We start from the raw sequence: 27,233 nt of genomic DNA, 5'->3' as shown, positions 1-27,233 counted from the left end.
ATTAGTTTAAAGAGCGCGTATTCAATAAACATTTATTTTATCATTTAAACACACAAATATGGTTTTCAATATTCTGAATAGTATTATACATCAATTGCAGCATGCATAATTCTTGCTCGTTCAATTTGCTTATAAAAGCATAAAATCCGCGATCTACATATGTGTACATATTAATAACGGAAGTATACATATAATGTTCTATAGATCTCGAAATTAATTGCAGTGGTAAAACGATTTCGAGCATTCAGAAATTGTGAATGGAGCCGAGAATAAAATTTGTAAGATTGAAATAAATTATAGAGCCACTTTTCTCAGCCTGTTAGGTCAACCCAGATCTTTACCTGTTCGATAACGTGCTCGTAGGAGGGAGGCGGGGAGCTCGGTATGGCTTGTTCGTTCTTAACCATCAGGCTGTTGGAATCGAATATCGACAACTTTAAATTGGATTCAGTTTCGGCGGTCAATTGCAGCCGATTCATCGGTAGCTGAACGTTTTGCCCCCTGGCGTTATCCTCTTCCTCTTCCTCTATCCGCTCTTCCCTCTCCGCCCGCGCGTTCCCGTCATCCTCTGTCTCGCTGTACTTGTGCCCGTGCTTCTCCTTGTCCACTTCCACGTCTGCGTCCTTGTCTTTGTCCTTCTCCCGGTCCTTTTCGTCACTGCTGCGCGACTTGGACATCTTCGAGAAGGGAAACTTGAACGGCGCCAGTTTGACTGCTTCTTCTTCCACTTTTACTACTCTTCTACGATCGCGAGATATATTCGCTCCAAGCTAAGGGAATTTTAAAACGATAGTCAACTTCCGAAAAGTTTCAAGATTGGTTGCAACTACGAAAGAAAATTCTCGCATTGTTCTTTTTCGACGATCTCCATCTAACTTGAATTTCCAATGTTTAAAAGATATCCGACCTTCGATAGGACGTACAGAGCGAAGTTAAACTGAAGGTTGCGTTTAATTTTGGTACATTTCGAGAATCGGTGTTTCAGAAACGTTTCGACAGGAGAAGGCATCGACGACAAAAAGGAAGAATCACGAAGACCAGAACCTCTCGCACTTGTTCCGTCGTTTCTATCACGTGGCAACTTCGTTACATCGCCGGATCCTCGAGTGATTCTCGTTCATGCTACGCGACGCGGATTTATCGAGGACGGACCCGGGAAAGATGGAGCAGCGGAAAGAAAAGCAGAGGCAGCAAAAACACGCGCCGAAAAAAAAAGATAAATAACGACGCGGAGAGAGAAAAAAAATGAGGAACCAGGAAAAACAAGTACAGTGGAGCGGAACATCAGGGGTGGTTCGGGGCGTTGAGGACGTTGGTCGTGTTCTCCGTACAAGTGCGCTGGTTGCATCTGTCGTTGACCTACTAGCCGAGTTTCCTCGTTTATCGGGTCGACCTGGCGCACGTTGCGGTCGACTTTAAAGCCGTTGACTCCTTCGGAGAGAACTTAAGCCTTGGGTTAGCGAATTCGATGGTTCCTGATAGAAATTAGCGTAATAAGGATAGTACAGCCGGAAATCAATATAGTTGAAGTAGGACAAGATATATATTACAGCAGGAGGTGAAATGCATGCATGATATAATATTTCCTACGATTTTGACAAATTAAAAATAACATGCTTTCGTTCCCTCATTACTTCCCTACTTTAGATTACATAAGCGCAAGATTTACGCACGTCGTAAGAAGTATCAAATAAATATATTGTGAAGCTTCTTTCTCGGCGGAAGATCGAAGCCCGTGCACGAGGAACGCAAGAAAGAATCCAATCTCCCTTCGAACAGTGTCACCGAGATGATTCCACACCTCTGGGTTATTTCCTAACGTGACTCGATTCGCCATTTCATGAAATGGAAATTCTTTCAACGGGGAATACACTTCGCCGTCGGTGTCAGCTTCGGTGACGGTGAAACGGTTTTCAAACCGGAAGCGTCAGTCAACGTTCGGCGAACGAGAGAGCGTGGCAGTTTTAATTCGACTCGCGTCACTTTCGAAATTCTCTGTCAAAACGCTCAAGGGTGTACATAGCGTTCCTTTATCGATGTGGTCTCGTTCCTTTTTATGATTCAACGTTGACCGAACGAGCTGGGAAAAGCGTTTAATAAATCATCGTCGACGCGATTGAGAAGCCCACGTTGCGTGGGCGGAACCGTAACGTAAACGCGAGTAGAACGCGAAACGACGACCTTGTTCCTACACTGCAATCTACGATGGAGATTTTAATGGCGGAGAGTACCGGAGTTTAGAAACTTTGCTTTAGTTAAGAACACCGACTTTGCTCCGTGATAAATGAGCGAAGTTAAAAATAATTGTCTTAACTTAAACGTTGAACGTTATTTAGGTCAAAAGATAAGTTTCGTAAGAATAAATTAATTAAATGATAATTACTCTGATTAGAGTAGCATCAGCATTTCGATTCGTCTTACGACAGAACTGATGCGAGTCTCGTGATTGTTTGACTGATGAAAGGACGAAGCAGCTGATAAGTAGAACAGGTTGCTACATAGTCAGACATGTTCTGTAATATCACGTCTTTCCTTGATCGTTAAAAGTGAAGCAATGCTCGTTCTGAGATCGATTCACAGCTTGCTAACAACCGTGGAACAGCGAGAAGATTCTATTGTTCACGTTTAAACAAACAGAATATGTATTGGTGTATACGTGTAAACCGTGAAGAACGAAATTACGCGTCATCGGATAAATAGAACGAAACTGTGAACAGACATGCAAACCGCGATCCTGGAGGCTTTCCTCGGGGCAATATTAGTGTTTAGCAAGTCAAGTGTTTGCAAATTTTATTTAGATTAGACTTACACACACGTTAACAGTAACAGTAGAATTATTTCAACTAACAGAATTCATCGTATTGAACGTCTGTTAAATTGCTAGAACGAATTCGTTATTCAAATGTACAATTCGAATGTTAATCGCTTGTGGCTCATCAAACAAATTTGTTCCCTAATTAATTTATACATATAATGGACGTTTCATTATATATTCTAATGGTGTTATTTGAACGCTGAGAAATGTTTGGTAAATTGAATCGATCGTATTGTCGAGATTAAGTAGAAGCAAAACTTTCACTGAAACTTCGGTCTCGAGCTTGTCTGAGTATAAGACGAGTCAACAGGAACGAGCAATCGTACGAGTTTAATCCCGCGACATAATGGCCGGGAAGTTTACAATCCGAGGAAGTCTCGTCGAGCTCGAATTGGAGCGAGGACACTCGCATGGACATCTGAATGTCTTCACAGAAGCACAGCAGAATACAAGAGGGTAGGGGGGAAGGTAAAAAAAAAAAGAGAAACGAACCGGAACTCTCGGCAATTGTATCACGGATACTGTGTCACACTTCGTGAGCGATACGACCATCCTAGTTGAGACTTTATTTTGCATCCGGTTTCTGAACCGGGATTTCAATCTTCCCCGTGTCCCTGTTTCTTACTGGAAGCGTTGCCTTCAGCTTCGTTCAGGAGAAGAGATAATTACCGCAGAGTTGTAAAAAATGTAGAAAAAAATTTTAACAAAATACCTGGAATTGTAAAAGTTCTTACATTTCTATAGTTTTCACTTTCAACTATTTTCAATTATTTTCTTATAAAAATTTCCGTAATTCTCTTGCAAATCCGTTCAATGGAGCAAATTCAATTAAGAGAACGGATCGAGGTTAATTACGAAATTATAAGGGAGATGAAATTTGGAATAGCGGTTGCCGTTAGATTCCGCCATTTGGGAAAAGATTTCTCGTTGGGATCGTCGAAGGAGCGTCAGAGAATTACACGGTTCGAGAAGCGACGCGAGGTAGATACGGGTCGTCGAAATAAGACGACCACTCGACGGGTTCACGCGAGGGGAACGGACCAAGTAGCTGGTAAAGTAGGTTGCACCCCGCGTAAACCGGTGGGCGGGGGTGGAAATCGCAACGGATTCATTGGCCGTACACCCCTTCGATAGAAGTGGACGGTCTTATGTCAGTGGCCTCAGCTAGTGCACCGTTCATCCTGGGCTCTCGCACCTTTCGTCCTAGTTTCGCCTGCCGCTGCCACTCTTTCGCGTTCCGCATCATCCCTTCTCGCTTCCCCTCTCCCCACGTTTGCCCCATTCTCAACGACTGCCTCTTTAGATGTTCATCCGACTCGCACGCTCCTTCCTCTCTTCTGCGTCTGGGATCCACCCTTGCCTTCTTTTCAATCTCTACCTGGCTACACACGTCCGTTTTCACTCAATACGTAGCCTTGCGCGTGTATAAGATACGCGTGCAACAATGATGATACGCAACGGTGATACGATACAAGTGGATGCGCTTTTTATTCCTGTCTTCTCTCCGTTGTACGTCTCTTTCATAGTGCTGGAGACTGTTGGTAGTTGGGTTCGAAGCGGAAATGGAAATTCCGATTCCGGTTTTACTTCAGGAAATATTTACGCAGTAGAGAAAATTCGGATTTAACGTACGCGACCTCGCGTCGTGAATATTTTAGCTGGTTGCCGAAGAGGAATAAAACGACGTTTGTTTATGGTTCGTTTCGAATTTCAACCTCAACGAACCTCTACTTTACCTCAATAACCATAGTCGTTTGAGCACTATCAGTTTTTATGCTCCTCGAGATTCTCGAGTGAACACCTCCAGTGTCTCGTTAATGTTCCTCCCTCTCCTTACTTCTTCCTCGACTGTGTGAATCATTGTTTCTCAAGATAAAAAGCTGCAAAGCATACTTTCCTGTTCTCAGTAAATATTCTTTATTAAAATTCTTTCTCTTATCGTTTGAACACTTAACGATTCTCTTATTTTTGATGCATCATCTTGGAGAAGTTTCGCAGAAGTGAGACTAGACCTGGGCGAGGCATTGTCTCCGCAATAACGAAGAGCACGGCTCTGTGTCCTTTCAAGCAACAAGAAGTTCGACCCGCCATTGTGGCGTCTTTTCACAGAAGTTCGACGAGAACAAGGGATTGGCGGCGTCTATCTGTAATGCTAAGCCCCCCCTAGGTGACGCGACGAGGGGTAATCTCGCCGCCTTCCCAAGCGAGAGTTCCAACCTTGTTCAAACATCAGCTGGGAATCTCTGTCGGGAACGACGAGAAGGGAGAGAATTTCGCGGACGATTTCAACGTTTCGCAAGTTTCCGGCGCCACGCGGCTCGGCGCGTTGAATCGTTTAATCGTTCAACAGCGAAGTGTCGTTGGAACTGTTATTAAACCCTTTCTTCCAACATTAATTGCCCTTCGCGCGACAGTCGACGACGAAATAATTGCAAAACGGTTTTCAATATCGTCGACTTTTTCTATGCAATCTTCAAAAGTAATTTGTTCCTTTCGTAATTTCTTTCACAAATGTCAAGGATGTAATAGTAATCTAATTCTCATTTGATAGCCTGAGTCACGAAAATATTCCGTAAAAGTTATTTTGAAGAAAACAGACAATTTTATAATGTTGCATTTATTCATTAATACGGAATGATATACTTCAGTTTTATCCGAGATGAGTTTACGGTTCATGATTTTGAATTATCTCTGAACTCTCTTGTTTTATCTCGACAATTCCTCGTTATGTTATACGGATTTGCTCATATATAAATGTTGCCTCTTAATTAGTATAATGGAGGTTCTATTGTATTTGATAAATTTGCAGTTGATCATAAATACGTTAATAGTCGACTGCGAAAATTTTCCAACTGCTTTTCACTGGAAGATTCACCGTGCCGGCGAAAAGGGAACGATCAACCGTTGTTTGGAAATATTTGGGTCACCGTCTGTGCAGTATTTTTCCTGCAGGCCGCGTTAATAACGGAAAGCGGCGCGAGAAATTCGTCGGTGAAAATTTTTAAGCGCTCCCTTCAAGCGAAATTTTCTTTTTCTCTTCGAGAGCGGGAGTGGTTGTCGCATCCAACGACGTATCCGGCCCGGTATTCAACGGATGGAACAATGAGGCCTCGTCGAGTTTACATCGTGTTCGTACGAGGCAGTAGACATTTTTAAAGCAGCTCCTTTCTCCAGGCATTTTTCGAAAATGTTGCCTTTTCACTGTGCGCCGCATTATTTTTGATGGAGTCTGTGAGATCTTGTAAACAGTTTGGTAAAGATACTCGGAAATGTTCCAGGTTCGGCAAGAAATTTCTCCTTAACCTCGTTCTGCAAAAACTAGCATCCCCCGTTGCGGCTACGTCCGCGAGTTTCCATTTCAGTATTGAATATACAAATATAAAAAGTATTTATTCTTCAAGATTTTTTTTTAAAGATTGTGTAACATTTTCATGAAATGTTACGATAAGAGGTGTAAATGTGTATCATATACTAATTACATTAACGTTATGTATATAAAGAGAGATGTTCTTTGGTGAATACCGGGAGCTCGAAAGGGCTCGTGACAGATAAGAGAAATAAATATCTTACGCAATGTTCGCGTAAAGGACACGGGTTAAAAATGTATATAGGCGGTCGTAATAAGTACGAGGGACGGTGAGCGAACCGATAAAGACGATCTAGCGTCTCCTCGAAACCGTAAAAGACGACTTTTATGAGCGTCGATCGGCATCAAATCTTCGCCCAGGAAATTTCTGTCCACGGGAGAATGAACGATGCCATTTACTTTACCCTCGAGTTATCAAACAGCAATAAGGAAGATCGGAGGAAAACCATTTTTTGTTGGAAAACAATACTTCATCACGCTTTTTTCAATTAATCTTTAAATGTTGCTATAAAACAAATTATTATTGGTATCATAATTCATATTTCCTTGCCTCAGAAATAAAGGAATTAATTAAAAAATATAACGGTGTATCATGTACGTTAACAGAATTCAAGTGTTTTTATGGTATTTCCGTCCTCAAGTAAATCTGAGGAGCAATAGAATCCGGTTGTTTCATGATAATTTAGAACACGAGATCTCGTTCCATGTGAAGCCCAAAATTTAACAAGGAAAATGCGATCGATAGGTATAAACTTTCAGCCGAGGTACGTTTACCGTTTTGATACCCGATATTTTAAGGACACGCGGGAGGGAAAGACGCCTGACGAGAGAGAAAAGAACAGCCAAATTTCTCGAACTCGGTAGAGCTTGACTGAAAAAGTTCGGAGAGCATCAATCTCGCCAGGAATAGTACATTCGGCTCGGATTCGCGTCGATGAGTAGTAATCCTAAACCGCCAAACAAACTTCTGACTCGTGTCGGTTTCCAGCCACTCCTATTTTTTCTCCTCGTCGAATGAAATAGACAGTTAAAAGCACTAGTGATCAGAATTCTCTCTTTGAGAATGCGAAACTTGTTCTCGATGCTTTTAATCAGTCTAAATAGCGTATGTACAGAGTTTCATCGAAATCGGTTAATATAACGTTCCCGGCGATAATATCATAACCCGTAGAAACCTTTTTGCTAAAAACTGCTGTTGCAGTTACATTAAATTTTGTAACTACATGAATAAACCTGTTACAAATTCCAAAATCCACTTTCATTCATCGGCACGAATTTAGCGAACGATAATTCTCCGGGGCGTACGACTGGGACCCGCGAGTGATGGACGGTCACGTGAAAATTGCATTACAAGTCGTAATTTGGAAGCGGTGGAGGCGACTCGTCGAGTCGCGTGCACCTGTTGATAGACGCAGTCGACAGAGAGAGAAAGAGAGAGAGGCTAGAACGGGATTAAAGCGATTCGTCGCTCGTCAAAGAGCTTTCCACGCTGGAACGAGCGCCGATCGCGTGAAATGTCAAATGTGAACGCGCGCGAGTAGCACCGGTACGAGTACCCGTACGTCCCGGCGTCCCATTTAACACTGACTCGGACTACTTGCACGTCTCGTCGCCGCTCGATTTCCATTCGAATTTCTCATTCAAACGGCTTATCCGTATCGTTTCTGATATTGTGCTCCTTTCATGTTTTTTCTACAGTGCCCTGAACTCATTTCGTGTTGCTATTGGTTGAGCAGTACGAATAAGAATAATCGAGAAAGGATAAAATATAAAATAAGAATAATTAACAAAGAAAATATTGAGCTGTTTATTATAAAAATAAAACAATTCCATTATGTCATACTATGAAAAAATTCTAGGAATTCGGACAGAACGCGTACATCACGCACTCAGGCAATTACTATTTATTTCGCGGGAATGCCTGTTCTGATTCAGCGGCAGAGGTACGTGTCAAAGCAGGTCACCAGATAGAATTACATTAGCGATGCTAATTGAACGCGCGCGGTACCATCTAATTAACAATGAAATTAACAGTTTCGATGTACCATGAGCTTGGTCTCTTCAGGGTAACGGGGTTAAGAATATTTTTAATGTATACCGGGCGTAACATTCTGCGGAGGGCAATATATTCTCGTAACGAATGCGTATGACGACTTGCCAGTATACACGAGCCTTAGACAGAGAGAATCGTGGAAAAATACAAGAAGACGAGAGCAAATGTTCGTTCCCTTATGTACTGTCACGTTAACAGCGGAAAAGTACTGAAGCAGGGAAGATAGCAGACCGTGAAGGACTCCGGAAATCGTTCTCGCTTTCCCTTTCTCCTTGAGTCAGCGGGAAAAAAGTCAACGACGTAGAAACAGTTAAACGGAGTTCGCGGAGGTGGGCGACGGACTGGGGGAGGGTTACTCGCCCGAAACGAGGGTCTCTAGGTTACAGATAGAAATACTTACACGTGCCGCGTAAAAGTAGTAGGGTTAAATACCCGTGTATTGAACGAAACAGTAAAACAGTTATTAACTTTGCTGTTCGATAACAATTAAGATAGGGAATCAATACTTTTTGTAATGAAAATAATTCTGAAGGATAGGCTTTTGCGAAGGGAAAGTCGATTTCAGTTACCGAATTATTGTTAGCATAATATTATCTCGTTCAGGTACCTTGTTCAGTACTCATAAATAGGATGCAGGATAATCTCTAGTTACGCAATGAATAAATGATAACGTTGCTAAAACTTCCGTTATTCCGTATTCCAACTATGAGTAATTATAAACACGAACTGCGAACGCTTTCAAAAGTTTCTTCGTGCACCGCAATAAACTCGTTGAAGTTTATTTTTATTCATAAGCTGCTCAATACTCGAGGAAATTGAAATAATATAGAGCGACGTTGATGGAAAATTTGGAAGGTGAAAGCCGATCGAGTGTATCGTTAACCATCGGTTCTATTGATCGCCGATGTCAACGCGCACCACCGTACGGAGGGTGTACGCGCGAGAGGGGTGCGTTCCTTTAACCGGAATAAAAAGCACGTAGATCGAAACGTTTCGCGCACCGTTTTTCCGAGAATCAAATGGGATAATAGAAACGATTGAAGTACTCACGAGATCCGGGTTGCAGTCGGCTTGAACGATCGGACCGTTTTGTTTCCACGAAATCCAGCGGGTCAACTTAAGGGAGACTTGCACGGGGTGTCGGTTGTTAGACGGCCATGTTGCTGAAAATTCACCGCCCTCTAGTCGCGTCTCGGCGAACCACCCGCGATATCACCCCTTCTTTCACCCCTTGTTATTTCCTTATACCCTTTTTGCTTTTCTGCCCTCGCGCGCCCCGAGTTTGCCTTAGCTCAGCCAGTACGTTTTATTTGTGACAAAAAGTTCGTAGCTCGAGGAGTTCTTTGGGACACTCTGTTTCGGTAATTCGAATGATTTGTGGAGGAGTAATTCAAAGTAGAACGGAGCAGGAGTTGCTTTCTCAAACATAACTGATACCATGTACAATTTGCATTTGAAATTACAAATAGCTCCGTCATATTTCTCTTGTTAAAGAGAAACAAGACCCGAGTTCTCGATGGTCTGATTATACTATAATACATTGACTCATATTGTTATTTGCGTAAAAGATACCCTCAAGGATAATTCTGTTGCTTCGTTCCTTTCTCCACTCGCTGTATTCTATTGCTCGCGAGTATTTTAGAACGAGTCATACCAATCGATGAATGCCCGCCTTTTAATTAAGAAGCTGGCGCGCGTTCCAATTAAAAAGTACCCCACGTTGCTTATTCAGAGAGTTGATTAATGGCTGGACACGAAGCCTATTTCCGTGTCCGCAACGTCTCTTAAGATTCATAAACGACCTCGAATTGCAATATACTTACTTCTTTGATCTGTTTCTGACTCTCGTTAGACATACGCGAACTGGCCTTGCGAAAAATAAAACGTTTTCCTTCGATGTCCTTGTCATATTTTTAATTTTCGAATTTTGGACGAAAGAGATTTATTTCAGAAACTTCAAACGAAACTCGACCTCTTTTCAAATTTCGCTTTAAAATCACACCTATTTACTCGTATCTCTTTTCACAGAGAAAATCGAAGTTCCATTCTCATCCTTGTTGTCGGTGCCCGTTGTTTCAGTGAAAAAATAAGTCTGTTGTGTTGGACGTCGGTCCGTTGGGACGATCACATCGATTCTACTGAATCAATTTTTTGTCGATCAAAACTAGTAACCTTTTTCCTCTTTGATGCTTCGCTCACAAGTAAAACACAATTTTTGTACCGAAATTGGAAAACTATTTTATTCTCTTTTACAACTCATCGCTCACTCAATTTGTTCTCACATTCTTGGTTTATCAACGTTCATCGAGTCTGAGCACAAATAAAACAAAGAGAGTGATGAATCACGACGACGGAAATAATAGTTTCTAGATTTATCAAATTCACGAAAGAAATTCAATAAGCTAGTGCTTGTCAATAAAAATTCGTTCAATCCCATCCGGAAACGAAAAGAGAAAGAGATAGGGACAGTTAGATAGAGAGATGCAGATAGGGATAGATAGACGGATAGATACGTGAAGAGAGAAAGAGAGAAAAACGATTGTCCGGGGTTCTAACAAACTATCAATCAGCATCTGTACACTGCGCAATAAAGAAGCGACGGCAAAATCTTCCTAAGCTGTGCACTGCGTACTATACCACCCTCGCACAGAAATAAACTCTATAGGACCCCAAACTCTGAATGCGAGCAGGAAACAGGGAAAGCCTCTTTCCAACCCACACACGCGCGTATCTAAGCGAAAAAGACATTTTAACGTGCGTCACGGGTCAGTCCTAGATGTAAAATAGTTTTCGATCAGACACGGTACCATTTTTGTACTGTATCCTACAGAAGGAAATAAATTCTACATACTACGTGTAAGCATTTATTTATATACATATATTTACATACAGTATTGTAATAAAAAAATATATATAAGAGATCATTCACTTAACAGCTGTTCAGAATAATAGAATGTTCGCATACCGAAGCTTCTAGTGTACTTTCTAGGACCTCGTCGATGACACGCTCGTCCATGAGTGAGCGAAGAGACGTGAGGAACCTTAAAGCACAAAATGTCAGATAATATTTTTATGCATTTTATATAAAAATAAAATAATAAATAATAATTATTCTGTTACAATTTTTTAGGTAAAGTTACTTGGCGTTTTTAGCTTGAATTAATAATGAAATAGCCAGAATTAATTATTTTAAACGCAAAAAATTATTGCCATCGTTACTTTTTAATGAAAAGAGAGACAGACATTTGACTAAACACAATTATAACTCAGATACCGAGTGCCTTTTATTTAATTAATACGAAATTGCTGTTCTTTTGTGTCGAACTAATTTCCCTTTTATCGCTTCGACGAGATCTGCGGATTTTTAGTTTCACAGACCAGGCGCGGTATGCGAAAAGGTCAATGGGCCGGCTGGCTGGGTTCGAGAGGATGGAAATGTAGGGCAACGTCGGGTTACCGGGGGTGTGTACCTAATTTATACATTAATTCCGAGGGTAATCGAGCAGGTGGCTCGAGAAACGCGACTGGTTCGTGTTGTGAGTATCCGTGATCGAAATTACCTGATTCTGTTCATTTTAACCCATGTCATGAGAACGTTTCAGTGACACGATGAGTCAGGTTTTATCTTTATCGTCTCTTGTTTTAGGTAACTTTCCAACGTAATAAACAATTAATTAATATTGATTTCTCATATACAGTATTTAATTACCTCGCTTATCATAGAATATTTGGAATATTTATGGGTGTAGTTACACAATTAACCAAATAATTAATACGAAATATTTGCTTCATGTATGTATAAAATATATTTTCGAACTTGATAATTTCGTGGAAAATTCATGGCTGTACATAAATTCGGTCGCCAATTTGCATAGTCATTCTGCCTCATCGAGTCGAATAAAAATCAGCCATCGTCTTATGTCCACGAGCAGCGAACCGTGAACCGAAATGCGTACTTCAATTTCCACGACGCGACCATTTGTCATTCCATAACTTAAAAAAATTTCCAACCTCTATTCACGAAATAGCTGGACAGCTTCCAAATTGAGGAAAGATTCACGGGGTCGCGAGGTACCTGTTCGAGGGGCCGAGTCTTCATCGCGGACAAAGGGTGTTCGAGCACCCTTTGCGTTCTCCAGCCTAGCACTCTCCTCCAGGCCGTGGTCCTCTCAAAAGGGATGGAAGCGTCATCTCGAAAGCCGATCGCGCTACTTGGAAGTCTATCGGTTCTCCTTCAGCCTCCGCTTCCCTCATTAAAAATTCACGCGACGCTCTGAGTACCGCATGAGCTTTTAATCAATCGGCCGCATAAGCGTTTCCCCTTTCTTCCTCGAGAAGTCGCAGTCAGTTGTTCTTAAGCTCTTCTGTCTCTCTATTATCGAGTCTGTCTTTGTTCGACGATGAATCTGTAACATAAAATAATACAGAAAAATATTATTACACGTAATTAATGTGATTAGAGTTTCACTGACATTACGTGGGGATTTTTTAAATTTACCAAATGAAATTGAGAACTGAATTCGCTTCAGTTAATTACCATAAATCCTGGGAAGTTTAGAGCGTAGCGGATTCAGGTGGATCGTCGTTGTAACCGAATCATTAAAGGATACAAATATAGATCCTGAGGGAGTTCAGTTTCGATATTCGCAGATGTTCTCGCGTAATGGTGATCATGTTCCCAGCACACATTGTGCCTTGCTGGCGAACTTCATAAGCCGATACTGGCGACTTCCGTCGCGATAGAATCGTTGCAATATGTGCGCCGTAGTCAGTAAATCGATGTTATATACACACCGCGTATCTCTCCTTTTCCCGATGCTATCAATGTTTCTTTCATTTTCCGTAATTTCTCTTCTGCCTTATCTTCCTTGACTGTACCATTATTTTCTACTTAATCTCAGAAAAAAAAAGAGTAATTTTCTTCTCTTTTGCTGTTTTATAACAGGAGCCGTGACATTTAATAGTAATAATGCAAAATTACTTCCGCGACGAAATTTCTTTATTAGAGCCTTCATTAACCTCAGTCTCAACCTCATTTATCTCCATTCCTGAATCTCTCTTTTTTCCACATGTCAACATCTTTGCTTGCTCAATTTCAAGCCATACTACTTTAGCTTAAATTAAAGCTTTTTCTTTCAAACTTTTATACTAAATATATAATATTCGCAACATTCTAAATACATACTTCATAATAGTATATCTCTACTTTTTAATTAACAGAGTATATTAACAGAGTATAATATAATTGATTATAAAACATGTTATACATCAATCGAATGTTTTTATCAAATAATATTTCAAATTCAAAATGACGTAAACGACAAATTTTAAAATTGAGCATGCAAATAATGGAAGAGCTGCATGTGACGCATAAAATTATAAAAAATGATTGTGTATAGTGATACGTAAAAGATAAATAGAATTTCTATTTGCAATGCATTCTTTTAACCGATTACCATAAACGTTTTAATTTGCATGAAAATCCGCAGACGAGATATTACATTTGCATGGACTATTGTAGGGCATCAAGTTTTTTGCAGGGAAACCTTATAAATTGTTCATTAATCACTGTTTCGCTCTGGCCCTAGTCTCGGCCGCCTCTTACCCACGTTTTCTATCGCGCCCGTCGCGTCATTCCGTCCCGTTTTAACCCTTCTTCACCCGTGCTCCGTTGCACCGCCACCCCCCACGCTGGGGTTTCAACGGGATCGCGCCGGCCCGAAAGCTCGTTCGAGTCAAGCTCCGACACGGTTCAGCCGAGTTCAGTCGCGCCACTCATTGTCAGCCGTACGGTGTTCACGTGCCAGCCACAATCGCTCGTATACGCTGTCACGTTATTTCGTCGTCGGCAACGGTGGATAAATCGTTCCGTGAGAGGAAAACGGAGGCGGCGGAGGTGGAGGAGGAGGAGCAGACGCAGGCCAGGTGGATCGAACACGTTCCATGTTCTCGATCGCACGGGCCCCTCACGATCGCAAGGTTAGATCCTATAGATCGCGAGCTCCGTTTTTGTTTTTACCGCTCCCGGTCACGCGTACTCCTGTGCTTCGAACAGTGCGACACAGTGTTCTCGCACTCGTTTATTAAGTAGAGGTGGCTCACGAGCGCGCGTATACGTTGATTATTTATCGGTCGTGAATTAATAATTCGCTACGTACGCGAGATCGAATGAAAGATCGTGAGACCGAAGCGATTTGGTCTAGGAGTACACGAATCATTTGCTTGATAGTGTGAGTCACTGTGTATTTCGTAATTGAATCGGTGAGCACAGAAACAGTGCTACCTTGTAATTAATTATCAGTAAAACGAAGTTCAAAGAAAAAATTTTCCTTAGAGTGAAAAAAGCTGAGCTTCGTTGTTTTTATTCTCACCGATTTAATTACATTTGTGTTTTGGTCGTCTTTTAATCTCTTCATGTTGCAAATTCACTGTTTCGTAAGGGAAAGTGGCTAGACTAATTTGGCTTCTGATTTTTCCTACGCGAACGCGATTGGAAATTGTTTATTCGGGGGTTAATTTAATTCGATTCATATGGGCTCGATGAAAGAGCGTAAATTGTGATCTCTCGCAGATTTGGAGGGAAAATTGATTTTCCACCTCTGCGAGTGAAGCACGGATTCGAATCCCCGCCGACCTCTTTTTTTTCCCTCGCGTGGAATCAATTAAAAATCATTTAGCCGAATGGTATAGTTACTAATTGATATAACCACGTCAAGACCCAGCAAATTTTCCTCTTCGTACGGAGCTATCGGATTTAATTATTCAACGATGCACAAAATAGGATTATTTCATTTTTTTTATTTATAAATAATTCTTTAATAATTCCTATCACGTTTCAAAAATATTATTTAGTAATCTCGGGGAAAAATTGTTCTGCGTTTCATCACCCAAAAATAGATTTGAATATATTCACGTTTCAGAATTTACAATTTCCTCTTGGCCTCGTTTCGCGGGTCACGCTTCCCATCATTTTGTATAATGTTAATTAATCTTTGAGAGGATACACGCTAACTTGAATTAATACCACGGCGCTATTCGTAAGTACAGAGTGCAAAACTTTGCTAGAGCCTACACTCGCTGCTTTTGAAGTCTCCTTCGTTAGCACTCCGCGCTCCGCGCACCGCACCGTCTCGACGTTTGAGACCGCACCAGCTCGATATGTTTCTAACGATAAATATAATTGAAAATGTTTTGAAACGCCGTACCTCAGACTCAGATTCGTACAATTATTTTCGTTCGTCTCGCGTTAGATGAAAAATGTTGAAGGATTCGAGGAAAGAAATAAACTTCATACTTTATGAGATCTTGGAGACCAAAAGTTCGAATTTTATTTAGGAAGTTATATGAGATAGCAAGAAAAATAGTAAAGGCAATTCGTAAAATAACACATGTGCTTTTTTAGTATTTCACTTCGAATTTCTGATGAGTCGAGTATAGTTCTATTTAATTTTTACTGTCTTCAGGACTTTTATATTTCTCATATTCTTTATCCTGCACGCTTAAGGTACATTTGGTACGTGAAAAATGAGATTAAAAGGGATGAGTTCTACTAAAGAAAATTTCTGATTTGACCCTTAGAGTGTTAACAGCGAGACGTTGAAAAAAGGGGAGAAAAATTAGGTACTCCGTGAACATGATTGAAACATATTCGATGAAACATTACGGTGGTTCGATGCCTCTTTGGAGAATTGGCGTCGCACGGGGCGTGGTTCGGTTACGCCGACTCGAGCGGATTAGCAATTCGCCGGACTGATTAAGGAGAAAGGGGACAGGTTGCATGGTCGATGTGCAGAGCGTAGATTAAAAAGCGAAGTGGCAGTCGGCGCGCGGTTAAAAAGCGGTCTCTTAATTAATTAATCACGTCTCTCGAGACGCGCAGACAGCTTTCGCGCTTCCGGCGGATGATCGACGAAAGAGAGTTGCGTTTCATGCATAAAAAACTGTTTCGTCGCAGGTGGAAGTCAGGCTCGGTTCGAGTTTTCATCAGGGGACGACTTTAATTTCGGTCGCCAGTTAGCGCAGATGAACGACGGGCTTCTTTCAACGGTCGATCGAAAACTTTTTCATCGGGTCAGAATTCGGTTTCAATTGACTCTGCGTTTGGTCCACGGTTATTCGTTTCCTTTCGTCTTCGCGGTTGACGAGAAACCCGAGTTTATATGTCCGTCCAAGTACTTTCTATAGGAAAAACTAATAACTAGACTTATTGCACATTACGTACTATAAAAAATCTCGGACGACTTTTGTTTTATGTTCCAGTTGTTCGTAATAACATTTCTTTTATTTCCATCAGCAAAGAACATCAATATTTTTATTTGTTCTAAACAGAAAGTGTGGCGTAATTGTTTTTCATAGCTGTACACAGTAGCGCAGGCATAATGAGAACATAAATTAATCGAGACGACCCATAAAAAACAAATAATAATTTTTAATAGAAATACGTGCGGTAGAAATTACAGTTTTATTCAACTCGTTCTCTTCAAAATGAAAGCACAAAATATTCTAGGTCGTGTCGGTGAGGATGAACATATGAGATAACTGATTCCTCTTTGAATTTATTAAAAGATATTTAATTTCAATTTTGTATTTGATGCAGCTTACTGAATTAATATTAACTTATATTTGAACAAAAACTCTTAATATAATGAGTAAACGTTACGTCGTTTCAAATAATAATTCTTGGTGACCCTCTACGTGTATGAAACGTAATCGATTTGCAATATATGAAAATTTGAAAACAGCTTAACTTCAGTTTTAATTAATCGACACATGGAAATGTCCCTGTGTCACGATGGCGTATAACAATTTTCATCCACGAATAATTTTTTACAGCGAATTCTGTTTCTGTCTTCACTGAATCTACTGATCGTACGATCTTCGATTCGGCGACCTGGAAACGCAGCGGGCTCGTCGGAATTTCCATGGGTCGTGAAATACGCCGAATACTTCCGCAAGCATAATATGTTTTTCCACGGCTTAATTCCACTCTCCCGGGGGCTTTCGCCGCGGTTATATTTTTCCGCGAGAAAAAGCTTCCACGGATGCATTAAGCGCGGCCTCGTCCGATGAATTACGACGGGAGTAGGGCCCGGTGCTCGAGAAAACTCGTAATAAAAAGAAATAATTTCGCCTTCCTTCACGCGCGCGATTTATCCTGCTTTTTGGTACCCTACCGCTGCCTTAACATCGTACAAATTATGCATAATTTGGATTTAGAGCTCGACGAACGTTGCATTCATATCACGGCTAATTTTGATATAAATTGATTCGGCTCAGTTCGTACAAATTAATAGTTGCATCTATATATATAATTTTGATCATTTACAAGTTTAATCATGCGAAATACTTATTGATTCACGAAATTGATTTCGACTTGATTAATTAAACGGAAAATTAGTCAGAAAAACCTGTAGACTTTTGGATACACTGCGAGTCCGACGATTTGGAGTTGAAGCTATTTTTGAAAAGTGATCGGTACTGTTTCGGCAATAATATTCCGCAAGGATTTTTAATATGAGGGGAAAATGGTTTCGATGAAATTTCGTTTATTTCCATCGTGCTTCAAACGAAAGATGTTTATTTCTTTCATATCGGGAAAATTGATATTGACGTTTAGCTTTGAATCCGAACTTGAACAATACCGGCATTATTTATTCTACAGTATGAAATGCGATAAGAATCTTCAGTCGTTTTTATCATGATCGAAAGAGCTTGTATGCACTATCGCTGTATCAAATCGATGGGATGTTGAAAACTCTTTTCATTAAGATTTAAATACAGCTCTGGTTGTTTTTATTCAGCAAAACATTCATTGGTTAAATAACACCTGAGATGAAATCCCATCGCAACGGGATATTGTTTTGAAACACGCAGAACGTGTGCTAACTTCATTTGTAATATCCATTACAATGTTATTTCTAAACGTTCTAAACAATAACTCCTATCTATTATATAATATCACTTTAATACTACTGAAATATTTAATTCTACTTGTTTTATTGTTTTTGTTTCTAAAATAAGGAAATATATACTGGGGAGGGAGAAATTTCATTTTTCATCATTATTTCTTTTAATGGTAGCTTTTAGGGGATAATATGATCAGAACCGTTGGAAAGAAAATTTTGAGGATATGACGGGGACCGCAGCGTCAGTGAAAATGAGAACTGACGGCCGATCAGGGATCAAATGGAAATTAATACACTCGTATTCTACAGTAACGGATGACACGATTCTGTCAGTGAATACAAAGCTTAATAGTTACGATGGATGTTCTACGTCTACGTGTTTACGTCATCATCACGTCGATGCCACGTATTTGTCGCCAGTGTGCCGACAGCTTACAAGAAACAACGTTTGGACAACGCGATCGATTCTCTCAGAATTTTGGCTTCTATCCTCTCAAACGTCTCTTATCCGTAACAGAACAGATACCGAGAGCCTGAGGCAACGTCGATTCCTCGTCGAATTTTTATAATCGGAAACAACTTCATTCGATCATTTTCAACAACATAAATTAATTAATTATGCTTTCGTAACAAGACGATTTTCTACTTTTGAGAAAACAGTCAATCATTGCTTAGGAGACGACGACTATATGCATTACTCTAGTTATCGAAGATTTCTGTGCATTCACTATGAGACAGTGCTGACGGAATAAATAAATGGTTGCATTCTATCAGACAAAAATTTATCTTTCAAGGCTTCTGAAAGGAGCCGATAAATAAAAGATAATTCCAAATGGTATTTCATATCGTTTAAATGAACAATAGCTATTAAACGAGGATCGAGGAGCGTCCCGGGAGGGAATTGTATTGGTGAATGGAGAATCAAGCGAGACATGTAACAGCTCAGGAACGCTTTCGGAAAACAAGGAAGCACGAACGGATGATAATTGAGACGAAACGAATTCCTCACGGACGAGGAGAGCCGGGATCCGACCAACCGCGCAGTAGTACTTGAAAATTTCATCCCTGTGTCTCCTCGCAGTCACGTGAATCGGTCGGAATTTAATTATCAGAGAACCGAGCCAGCGCGGTGGCATGCGCCGCGACAAAAGTTGCATCGTGAAAGTTTTCCAGCCGACGTCGCGTCACGCGGTATCGCGCCATTGATGGCCTAGTTCGATGCCGAGTGTCAAAGTAAATGGCGAACGACTTTTTTTTACTGCTTGTTTAATTAGGAGGCCTTTTTAGTCGCCGTTTGATTAAGCAGTAAATTGCTAGGCGCGTGCAAAAGGAAATTAGCGAAAAAGCCGGGCGAATTAGATAAAAAGCGGACGACGTAGTGGCTAAAAAACTGGTTCGCTTTTGGGAGATTTTCAAAAGCTTTTACGCCAACAAAAGCAACGGACTGGTTCCCTCCTTTCCTTCGTGTATTTCGTACGCCTCCATTCAGTTCATTTCTCTCTGCGAGAAAAATAAAATTCATACCGAATTCGATGTCCCTCGAGTCAAGTGTGACGACGTAAATGAATTTGTTACTCAATTTCCTGTGGACAATAATAATACTGTATAAAATGCAATTTAGGTCAACGATTCTCGATATATTTATTCTGTCAAGCGCTCGCCTCGACAATTTTCATCGAATAAAATTACGAGCAAAATTATGAGATAACACGATTCAACCTCAAATGAATACATGAAGAATAAATAGATCCTTCGATGAAAAATGCGCATCGAGTCAAACACAGAAATGGAGCAACCAAATATGTCACTCTGTGTGAGACTAAAATGAAATCAGTAAATGCGTGAACGAGGACAATGTAAGGAGAGAGACAGGACGAGGGCTCATAAAACCGGGGTAGTCCTTTTAAGAGAATTGGACTCGATCTCCCGGAGGGTTCGGAGCCTGGCATCGTTTGCCTGACGCGTAGGCGGTAGGGTGGAATTTTAATTAATGCATCGACGTGGACAATATCTTAGAACCAGGCTGCATTTCGTTCCCGTTTCCCCTCGGTTCTGTTCTGAATATTAAAGGAACATCAGAGCCAGAGTGGGAGAGAGAGAAAGAGAGCTTAATTATTTATGCCAGCCTACCCCTTCTCTGCTGCCACGTTCATTTACTTCCCCACTTAAATCTTTACCAAGCCTGAATAGATCCGGCTTCTTCCTCTCTCCCTTCCTTCGCTTTCTATTACGTCGCTTTAGTTGTAAAATTTCTATATAAATACGACAAGCTTAGCTCCGAAAGATTGCACAATTTTAGTAGTTTAAATAAAATTGTATCGTATAAAATGTTATAAAAGTTGTTATAAATTTATAAATTCTTCGACTTACAGATAAACAATTGGCTCGTCAAGAAATGAAATACATATTGCATCACTGGTTTTAATACCCGTATGCATTAACAATCCTATTCACTTGAATCGACACGTTAATTACAAACTGTAGTTGCCCATCTTATTAAAAAGTAACAATAATGGAAGAAGAAAGACGTAATGTAAAGAAACCAGGAAGCTATTACTTATTTATCTTCTCGGTAGCGTGAAGTAGGTTGCAGGAAAGTAGCTCGGCGGTAGCTACTAATTACCACCGCGCTTTCGTGCATTCACGGAGAAGCGAAGGAAATAACGGACGGGGTGGTCATTGAATTAATATCGGGAATAAAAAAGGTGCGCCATGCAAATCCGAAGACATTGATTAAATCAACCGAGTCGTTCAATCACTCTTACGTTTTCTTTCACTCTGATTATCCTGTGCTCTATTTCAGGCTCCCCTCTGCAGCTTTTCCTCTCATTCTTATAGACTATCTCTTGATTTCGTGCACTGTCTTTGTCCTCTAGACCGCGAATTTGACGTACGTGTAGAAAATATAAAGAATCTTTATAATGTGCAAGAATTATGTATGGACAAGTGCAATTATTATTTTTGAAAGGTAATAGAAATCTGAATGCTTATATTCGAATTTTTAAATTAACATCGTAAAAGTTTCATTTTGCAGAATAACGCTGTCTATTCATCTCCAAGATTTACTCCTTGGTGTTTCTAGTTTCTATATCATTTCACTGTATTCTTCTATCACTTTCTCTATCGCTATCATCTTCGTGTTTGACTCTATCACGAGATCTACCCGCGGTCATGGTTCACGTTCCATTAAGCTTTTCAAAGACAGAACTGGTCCGATATCTCCCGAACAACGCGACGAAAACGCGTCCAATTTGTCGCTTCATCGGAAATTACTCCTTGATAAGTAATCGTTAGAGCGCGTGAGATCCATGTTCGATAGCACGATCCTCTCTATAGTTTCCTCTCGATAATTCTAAGAAAGTCTATATAAGTGTTTATATAGCAGTTCGTTAATAGACATTCACATTCTAAAGTTTTAAAGTATAAAAGAAGATCACGTTTCGTTTAGGGAAGGCACGTGGAAAATCACGACTATTGCCCATGTAAACTATGAAGACAACGTAACAGGAACGTGATGCGTGTCGCCTGAGGTTCCTGGGCATTCATAAGATGCGGATTGTAACAGACGTCAAACGATGAAACATGGTTTACCGTTCGAAAACGAAAACGATGCAATCGTCATTTACGACTCACCTTTCCTGTGCTAAATTATTTGAAGGAAACGAAGAACATTATATTTTAGCTAGAATGTCTGTTCCTTTTATCCTGAAATGTTACTATAACAACATAATTTTATACGTACATCCTTGATTTAACTACAGTAATAAATAGAAAGATTAAGAAGAGCGATTTTCTGAGCCATTAAACGCAACCCTGAGGTACGAAGCTTCCGAAAGAAACACGCTACCCTTTTAAAAGTACCGGTTTCATGGGTCCATGGATCATCTCGTTCGTGCAGAACTTTATCGAGCAGAAGTTTGTTAATAGAATGAGCTTGCTTATTCCTTTCAGTCGGTGGTAATACGCCTGTCGACATTTCTTAGGCTTTTTATACCTTGGTTCACTCCCAACAGGATTTTCTAAATGTATATCTCAAAGCACGGTACGCCCACGCAAAGATTTCACGTTCATGTACGGTTAAAAGATGTATACCAGTAGTTATTCACAAGTAATTTATCTTATGTATGTAAACTCGAATTTATCAAGATTATAACTGGACATTCATTTACTGTCATCTTCTGATAAATGAAATTTGTAATATCTAAAGGTGAGCATCATAACTTCGTGTCGTACTCGCGATTAAAACGAATATCGCGCTCGCCACCGGAAGAAACAGCTGGAAAACGAAACGGAAACGAGGGGGAAAAGGAAGACGGCGCGCAACAAAGCGGGAAGCGGTTGTCTGCTCGGTGAAACTGGCAGCGAGGAAATTAACACAGGGGGATAAGTCTTTCTAAGTCGTTTGAAACAACGTGTCGCACTGGCTAATAGTATTTCCCGGAAAGAGCTTTTTCGTTTGTTTCCGCGAAAGCGCGATTACCTCGCCGCTGCGCTGAAGTTCGCCAGCTCATTAAAAGTATACCAGGCATCTCCAGGAAAACGAGAGCTTCCGGACAGACACCTCCAACTGAATTTATCACGAGGGGCACCGGCAGAACGTTCTTACTGGGCGAGAGAATCGCAGAATAATAAGCTCGAAGAAATGATCTCATGGATTATACCACGTGCCTCTTTAATTTCAAAGAATGGAATAAAGTACCTATTCACGATACTTAACAGTGTTTTCAGACTAATTAAATATTTCTTAAATCCATTTTTAATGTACACAATGAGTAATAAGCAGTATTATAAAAATCTGCTGTGTATAAATTTATTATAGGAAAAAAAATGTACTCTTATATTTTTAAATTAAAATCAGTAACTACTAATAAAATTAATTTTATATAACTGCCCTTATTGATTCACTGCGTATGTATTTTTATATTACTTTATTATTACGTTTTTAAAATATTAACATTATTTATGGAAAATTGTTGTTATTAAACTTCATCTCTATTAACATTAAATTTCAAACAAACGATTCCCTCTTCTTTAGCCCCAATCTCTGAAGTTTCTTTAGCTTTAATTTTAATTAATAGGAAGATCCCAGAGACACTGAGAAATGTGTTTCACAGGAACTTAACTACATTTCGAGAATTGATCTTTTTGCACGCGGAAACGAACCGCTAGCTTCCAGACGTCGAGATTAACGTTTGACGAACGGTTTTAATTGAAAGAGGAAATTCTGTTGTGAGTTCTGTGGTCGCTTTTGGCGGACCGAATTAGTATAATTTCATTGAACAATCAGTTTTATTGTCAGGAAATTGTTTTCGTCCAAACGATGACCAAAGCGGAATGAAACATTTTGATATGAAACGAAACTATTCGGTGATGGGTTAATAACGAGAATAGCAATAAAGTCTTGGAGATTTCATGACAGACGTCATATATAAAGCAGCAATAACATCGAATGGCAATGCCGAAATCGAAAATCTCTTTCATTCGTCTATCTTCTATATGATGGGCCGTCGTACTGATTGCTTCATCGACTATTTCGAAGCGATAGTAAAAGCAACGTGAAACTAAGTTCTTATAGAAATATTTTAATTAATAATATTAAGTTAGAGCGGAAATAATTGGTGCTTTTAACTATAGTAATTGCAGCAAAGACTACAATTAGTTTTTTATTAATCTAATTTATTCGTTTAAAACTAGGAAGCAATTATTGTCGACTAAACGAATTTCTTTCGCTGTACTATCATACGCCTGGACGGCACGTTGCTTCCTCTACCTTTCTTTAAAATTAAATTAACTACATAAATGTCAACTCGAAGAGAGTACAATTATTGTTTTCCCTAACTTTTCAACTCAATTATTGTTAATCAAATTACTTTTCATTTGCGGTGGACACTTTACTTTTATTTCTATTCTTTGCCAATTACACCGAATCATGAAAATAAGGGAGAACGATAGTGACTTCTATTTTTTTCGTCATTTATTCGCATCGATGTTTGTACAGCGATGTATTCAATTAACTCCGAATTTGAACGATTCATAAATCGGAGATGAAAATGCAAAAACTCTGCGCGAGATAAGTCCCACAAGCTTTTTAATTATCATCTCACTTGAAACACATGCTATTTCAACAATCGTTCCGCATATTTTTTTGTTATACAGCAAAAAAAAAACTGAAGATATTATTGATCTCTTGATATCATGTTTTCTTTTCTGTGCAATTGTTATGATATTATACTTCACTTCGTAAACGACTTTTCAATGAGTTAAACAAATTTATAGTAGCTTCGAACTTTCTAAATTGAAGCGATTATTTGTTCAAACATATTTAATACTAAACAATATTTCAGTCAAATTAATCTATCTGATCAAATCAAATTTTTTCTCTCATTAACAATATTTTAAAGTTCTAACTTCCGATTCCATTAATTTGCATTTGAACGTATCAGATTGGGATTGAAGAAAGCTGATTTGGAAAATCAAATCGTATCGAAGTTTCCGCGGGAATTCACTCGGAGCCGGATCCGATTCATAATTAATCTGGATGTTTGTCGAACTACTTTTCGTCGTCTGTGCGTGACGGACCATGACTACTTTGGCTCCGTGGACGAAAGATAGGACAGCGCGCAGAACAACGATAAACCTGACGCGAAACGGGACGGGACAGGTTTCCGGTTTTCCATCGATGGGTGCGCCAGCACCCACGACGACCGGGTCACGAGAATTATTCAAAAACGGGCCAGCGGGAAGTCAGGTCAGCGGCCAGCTCCTCTTCTAATTCGACCGAACCACGCTCCTATTTCCGCGGACTTATTTTAATTTCTTTTACATCCAAATTGTCAGGTGGCTTTGTAATAAATTATGAATGAGGAGAATAAATTTAGGAATGATATTAAAAGTTATATGTTCTGTATAATCTTTCATTTGATGATATTTTAAATTTAAACTTTCGATCCAGAATTTCATCTGGTCTTTCATTCAAACTATTCCTTACTTGCACGTAGGTTTCTTGCATCAAATATAGGAAACAGGATATACGTTTACAAAAAACCAGATATTTACGAAAGCGGAAAAACATTTTTCGTTCTATATGCTCATATTAAGATTTGTTGATATTTTTAAAATGAAAATTTACTAGTAAAAAACCAGCAAACTCCGGCTAAAGATTGATATCCAATCCAGCAATCAATAAAATCAATTTATACAGACCACGCACCCTCTGCGTGTACGTATGTGTGAACGTGAATGGTTTGCTAAATTCCTGCCCGAAAATTTCAATTTGCCCCTGCTAAACATTGCCCGTCGGAATAATTTACCTCTTGCCACCACCGTTCGTTCGTTCGCTCCCAATATATTTTCCCATTTCTCTGGAAAACATCAATCGACCGTGCATTATCGACACCCGAACTCAAATAGCAACCCCCATAATAGCAACCCACCTCTGAGGTGGCGGTATATCTGAAACTCGGGCAGCGTTCAAAAATCGTTCCTCGGATCGCAGTTTAACGTTCGTAATTAATTTAGCGATCAGACAAAGAACGGCTCTCGGTTTTATTTCTCATTGGTGGCACGGCGGCGGCGACGGCACAGTTGGAAAGCTGGCTCAGTGACCTGGCTGTGACCCGGTTTTCGAACACCCGGATCGACCTTCCTGCTACCACCCGCCTGCACCCAGTGTGCTGCCAGCGGACCGAATTCCTGGTTTCCACTACTCCTCGTCATTTCCTTCATTTCTTACTCCGCGGGTGCATCGCCTCTTTGCGACACTGCCGTGGCAGCCCCGTTATCGATGCCTTTCAAACGATTCGTTTCTTCTCTTCCTTGCTTCTTTACCCAAACCGAATCGGTTTTATACTGGCTGAATAAATATCAAGTAGCATTTATTCAATGATTTTACTACAGACTCCTGGCAAATGAATTTTGGTTCGATAAAATACGGGAATGAATTGAATGAGTTCTCTGTTCAATGTAAAATAAAACATTCACATTGTTAGTTTAACGAACATGTTTTAAAGAAGCATTTTTATTATATCGCATCGTTATTATTGGGTTACAGTTTCTATGCATTTATACAAAAAATGAATATGCAGAAATGCTGCATGCAATACTTACATATATAAAACTATGAATATGAGAAAATATTCGTACATGATAGATTTTAATTATTCTATGGTCTTTAAAAAATCGTCTGAGGGGTCGGGCAATGTAAGTTTGGTTGTGTCACAATTGTAGAAAGTATTTCGGGGCTAAACTGGATGCGATGAAGCGGAGTGGTAGATAGGTTCGTTAGGAGTTCGTCGGTGAAACGAGGAACAATCCTCGCTGTAGATTTCCTGGGATTTCGATTGAGCGCGAAGAAACTCGAAACTCGGAAATGATATAAGTTGTTCTTAACGAGTGTTTCAAGACATAAGCAGTGCTTCTATTTTTTTCTGTCTACGGATAACGAAGGTCATTAACGAGGAGCGGTAGAAGTAGGGATGTAGTTTTTAATTGGAAACGTTCTTTGACAGAAACGTAGATACTGTAATTAGAATTAAAATGACAAAATCCTGTGAAGAGACACGAGTGTGTTTGACATTTATTCCTAGATGCTGATTTTATGTATTTATGAAAAAATTAACCGTGGAAATGACATGTGATACATAAAAATATGAAGAATATTAAAAATTAGTGTGTATTGTAAATGATAAGAAAAATTTCTGTGAAATACATTTTTTTAATTAATTACCATAAATCTTTTACTTTGCAGAGAAATCCGCAGTTTATTCATTAAATTTCCTCCGATAATGACAATGAAAACTGTTTAATATTTCCCACGAGTGTAAAGATATTTAACTGAAATCGTAAAGAAACGGGATTACTTTACTTTGCGAAAGCTCAAAGGAAAATATTTCTTCGCTTGGATGGGAGGAAGAGTTTCTTGTAAATCCTAGTGGACTTGAAAACCGGTAAAAGTCCGAGGAAAGCGCACTGTACGTGATTTGCGTACGATAATGCGGAAAGTAGAGGCCGTGTTATAGTCCGCGAAAAAAAAGAGAATGCCGATGAGAGGACCGGGGTGGTAATATCGCCGGACTTTTCTCATTCTCTTTCTAG

General features: G+C 39.8%; 2 protein-coding genes and 1 long non-coding RNA gene across 4 annotated transcripts in view; 1 reads left to right on the top strand and 2 right to left on the bottom strand.

Annotated features, from left to right (window-relative positions):
- Nucleotides 1-9,426, bottom strand: part of LOC108623976 (uncharacterized) — a 12,929-nt gene extending 3,503 nt beyond the window's left edge. The window contains exons 1-2 of the mRNA XM_026812747.1: nt 9,286-9,426; nt 342-770 (exon numbers count right to left, since the gene is read on the bottom strand). Of these exons, the coding sequence (XP_026668548.1) occupies nt 342-677 (336 nt within the window). The 5' untranslated portion in view covers nt 678-770; nt 9,286-9,426. The remainder of the gene's footprint in view (nt 1-341; nt 771-9,285) is intronic.
- A 1,660-nt stretch (nt 9,427-11,086) lies between these two features.
- LOC113464201 (uncharacterized) overlaps nt 11,087-27,233 on the bottom strand; it is a 110,528-nt gene continuing 94,381 nt past the window's right edge. Inside the window, exons 4-5 of one of the 2 annotated variants that reach the window (XR_003389047.1) lie at nt 12,247-12,641; nt 11,087-11,276 (exon numbers count right to left, since the gene is read on the bottom strand). This is a non-coding gene — a long non-coding RNA (uncharacterized LOC113464201). The remainder of the gene's footprint in view (nt 11,277-12,246; nt 12,642-27,233) is intronic. The other variant, XR_003389046.1, reaches the window with a different exon arrangement.
- Nucleotides 13,973-27,233, top strand: part of LOC108624086 (uncharacterized) — a 39,284-nt gene continuing 26,023 nt past the window's right edge. Inside the window, exon 1 of the mRNA XM_018023132.2 lies at nt 13,973-14,214. The gene's annotated coding sequence lies outside the window, so the exon portion shown is untranslated. The remainder of the gene's footprint in view (nt 14,215-27,233) is intronic.

This window comes from Ceratina calcarata, unplaced genomic scaffold (genome assembly GCF_001652005.2).
Source record: "Ceratina calcarata isolate Rehan_Ccalc_2016 unplaced genomic scaffold, ASM165200v1 scaffold297.2, whole genome shotgun sequence".
Taxonomy (NCBI): Eukaryota; Metazoa; Arthropoda; class Insecta; order Hymenoptera; family Apidae; genus Ceratina; species Ceratina calcarata.
The sequence above is the reverse complement of the archived record's forward strand: the minus strand, read 5'-3'. Positions and strand labels throughout refer to the sequence as shown.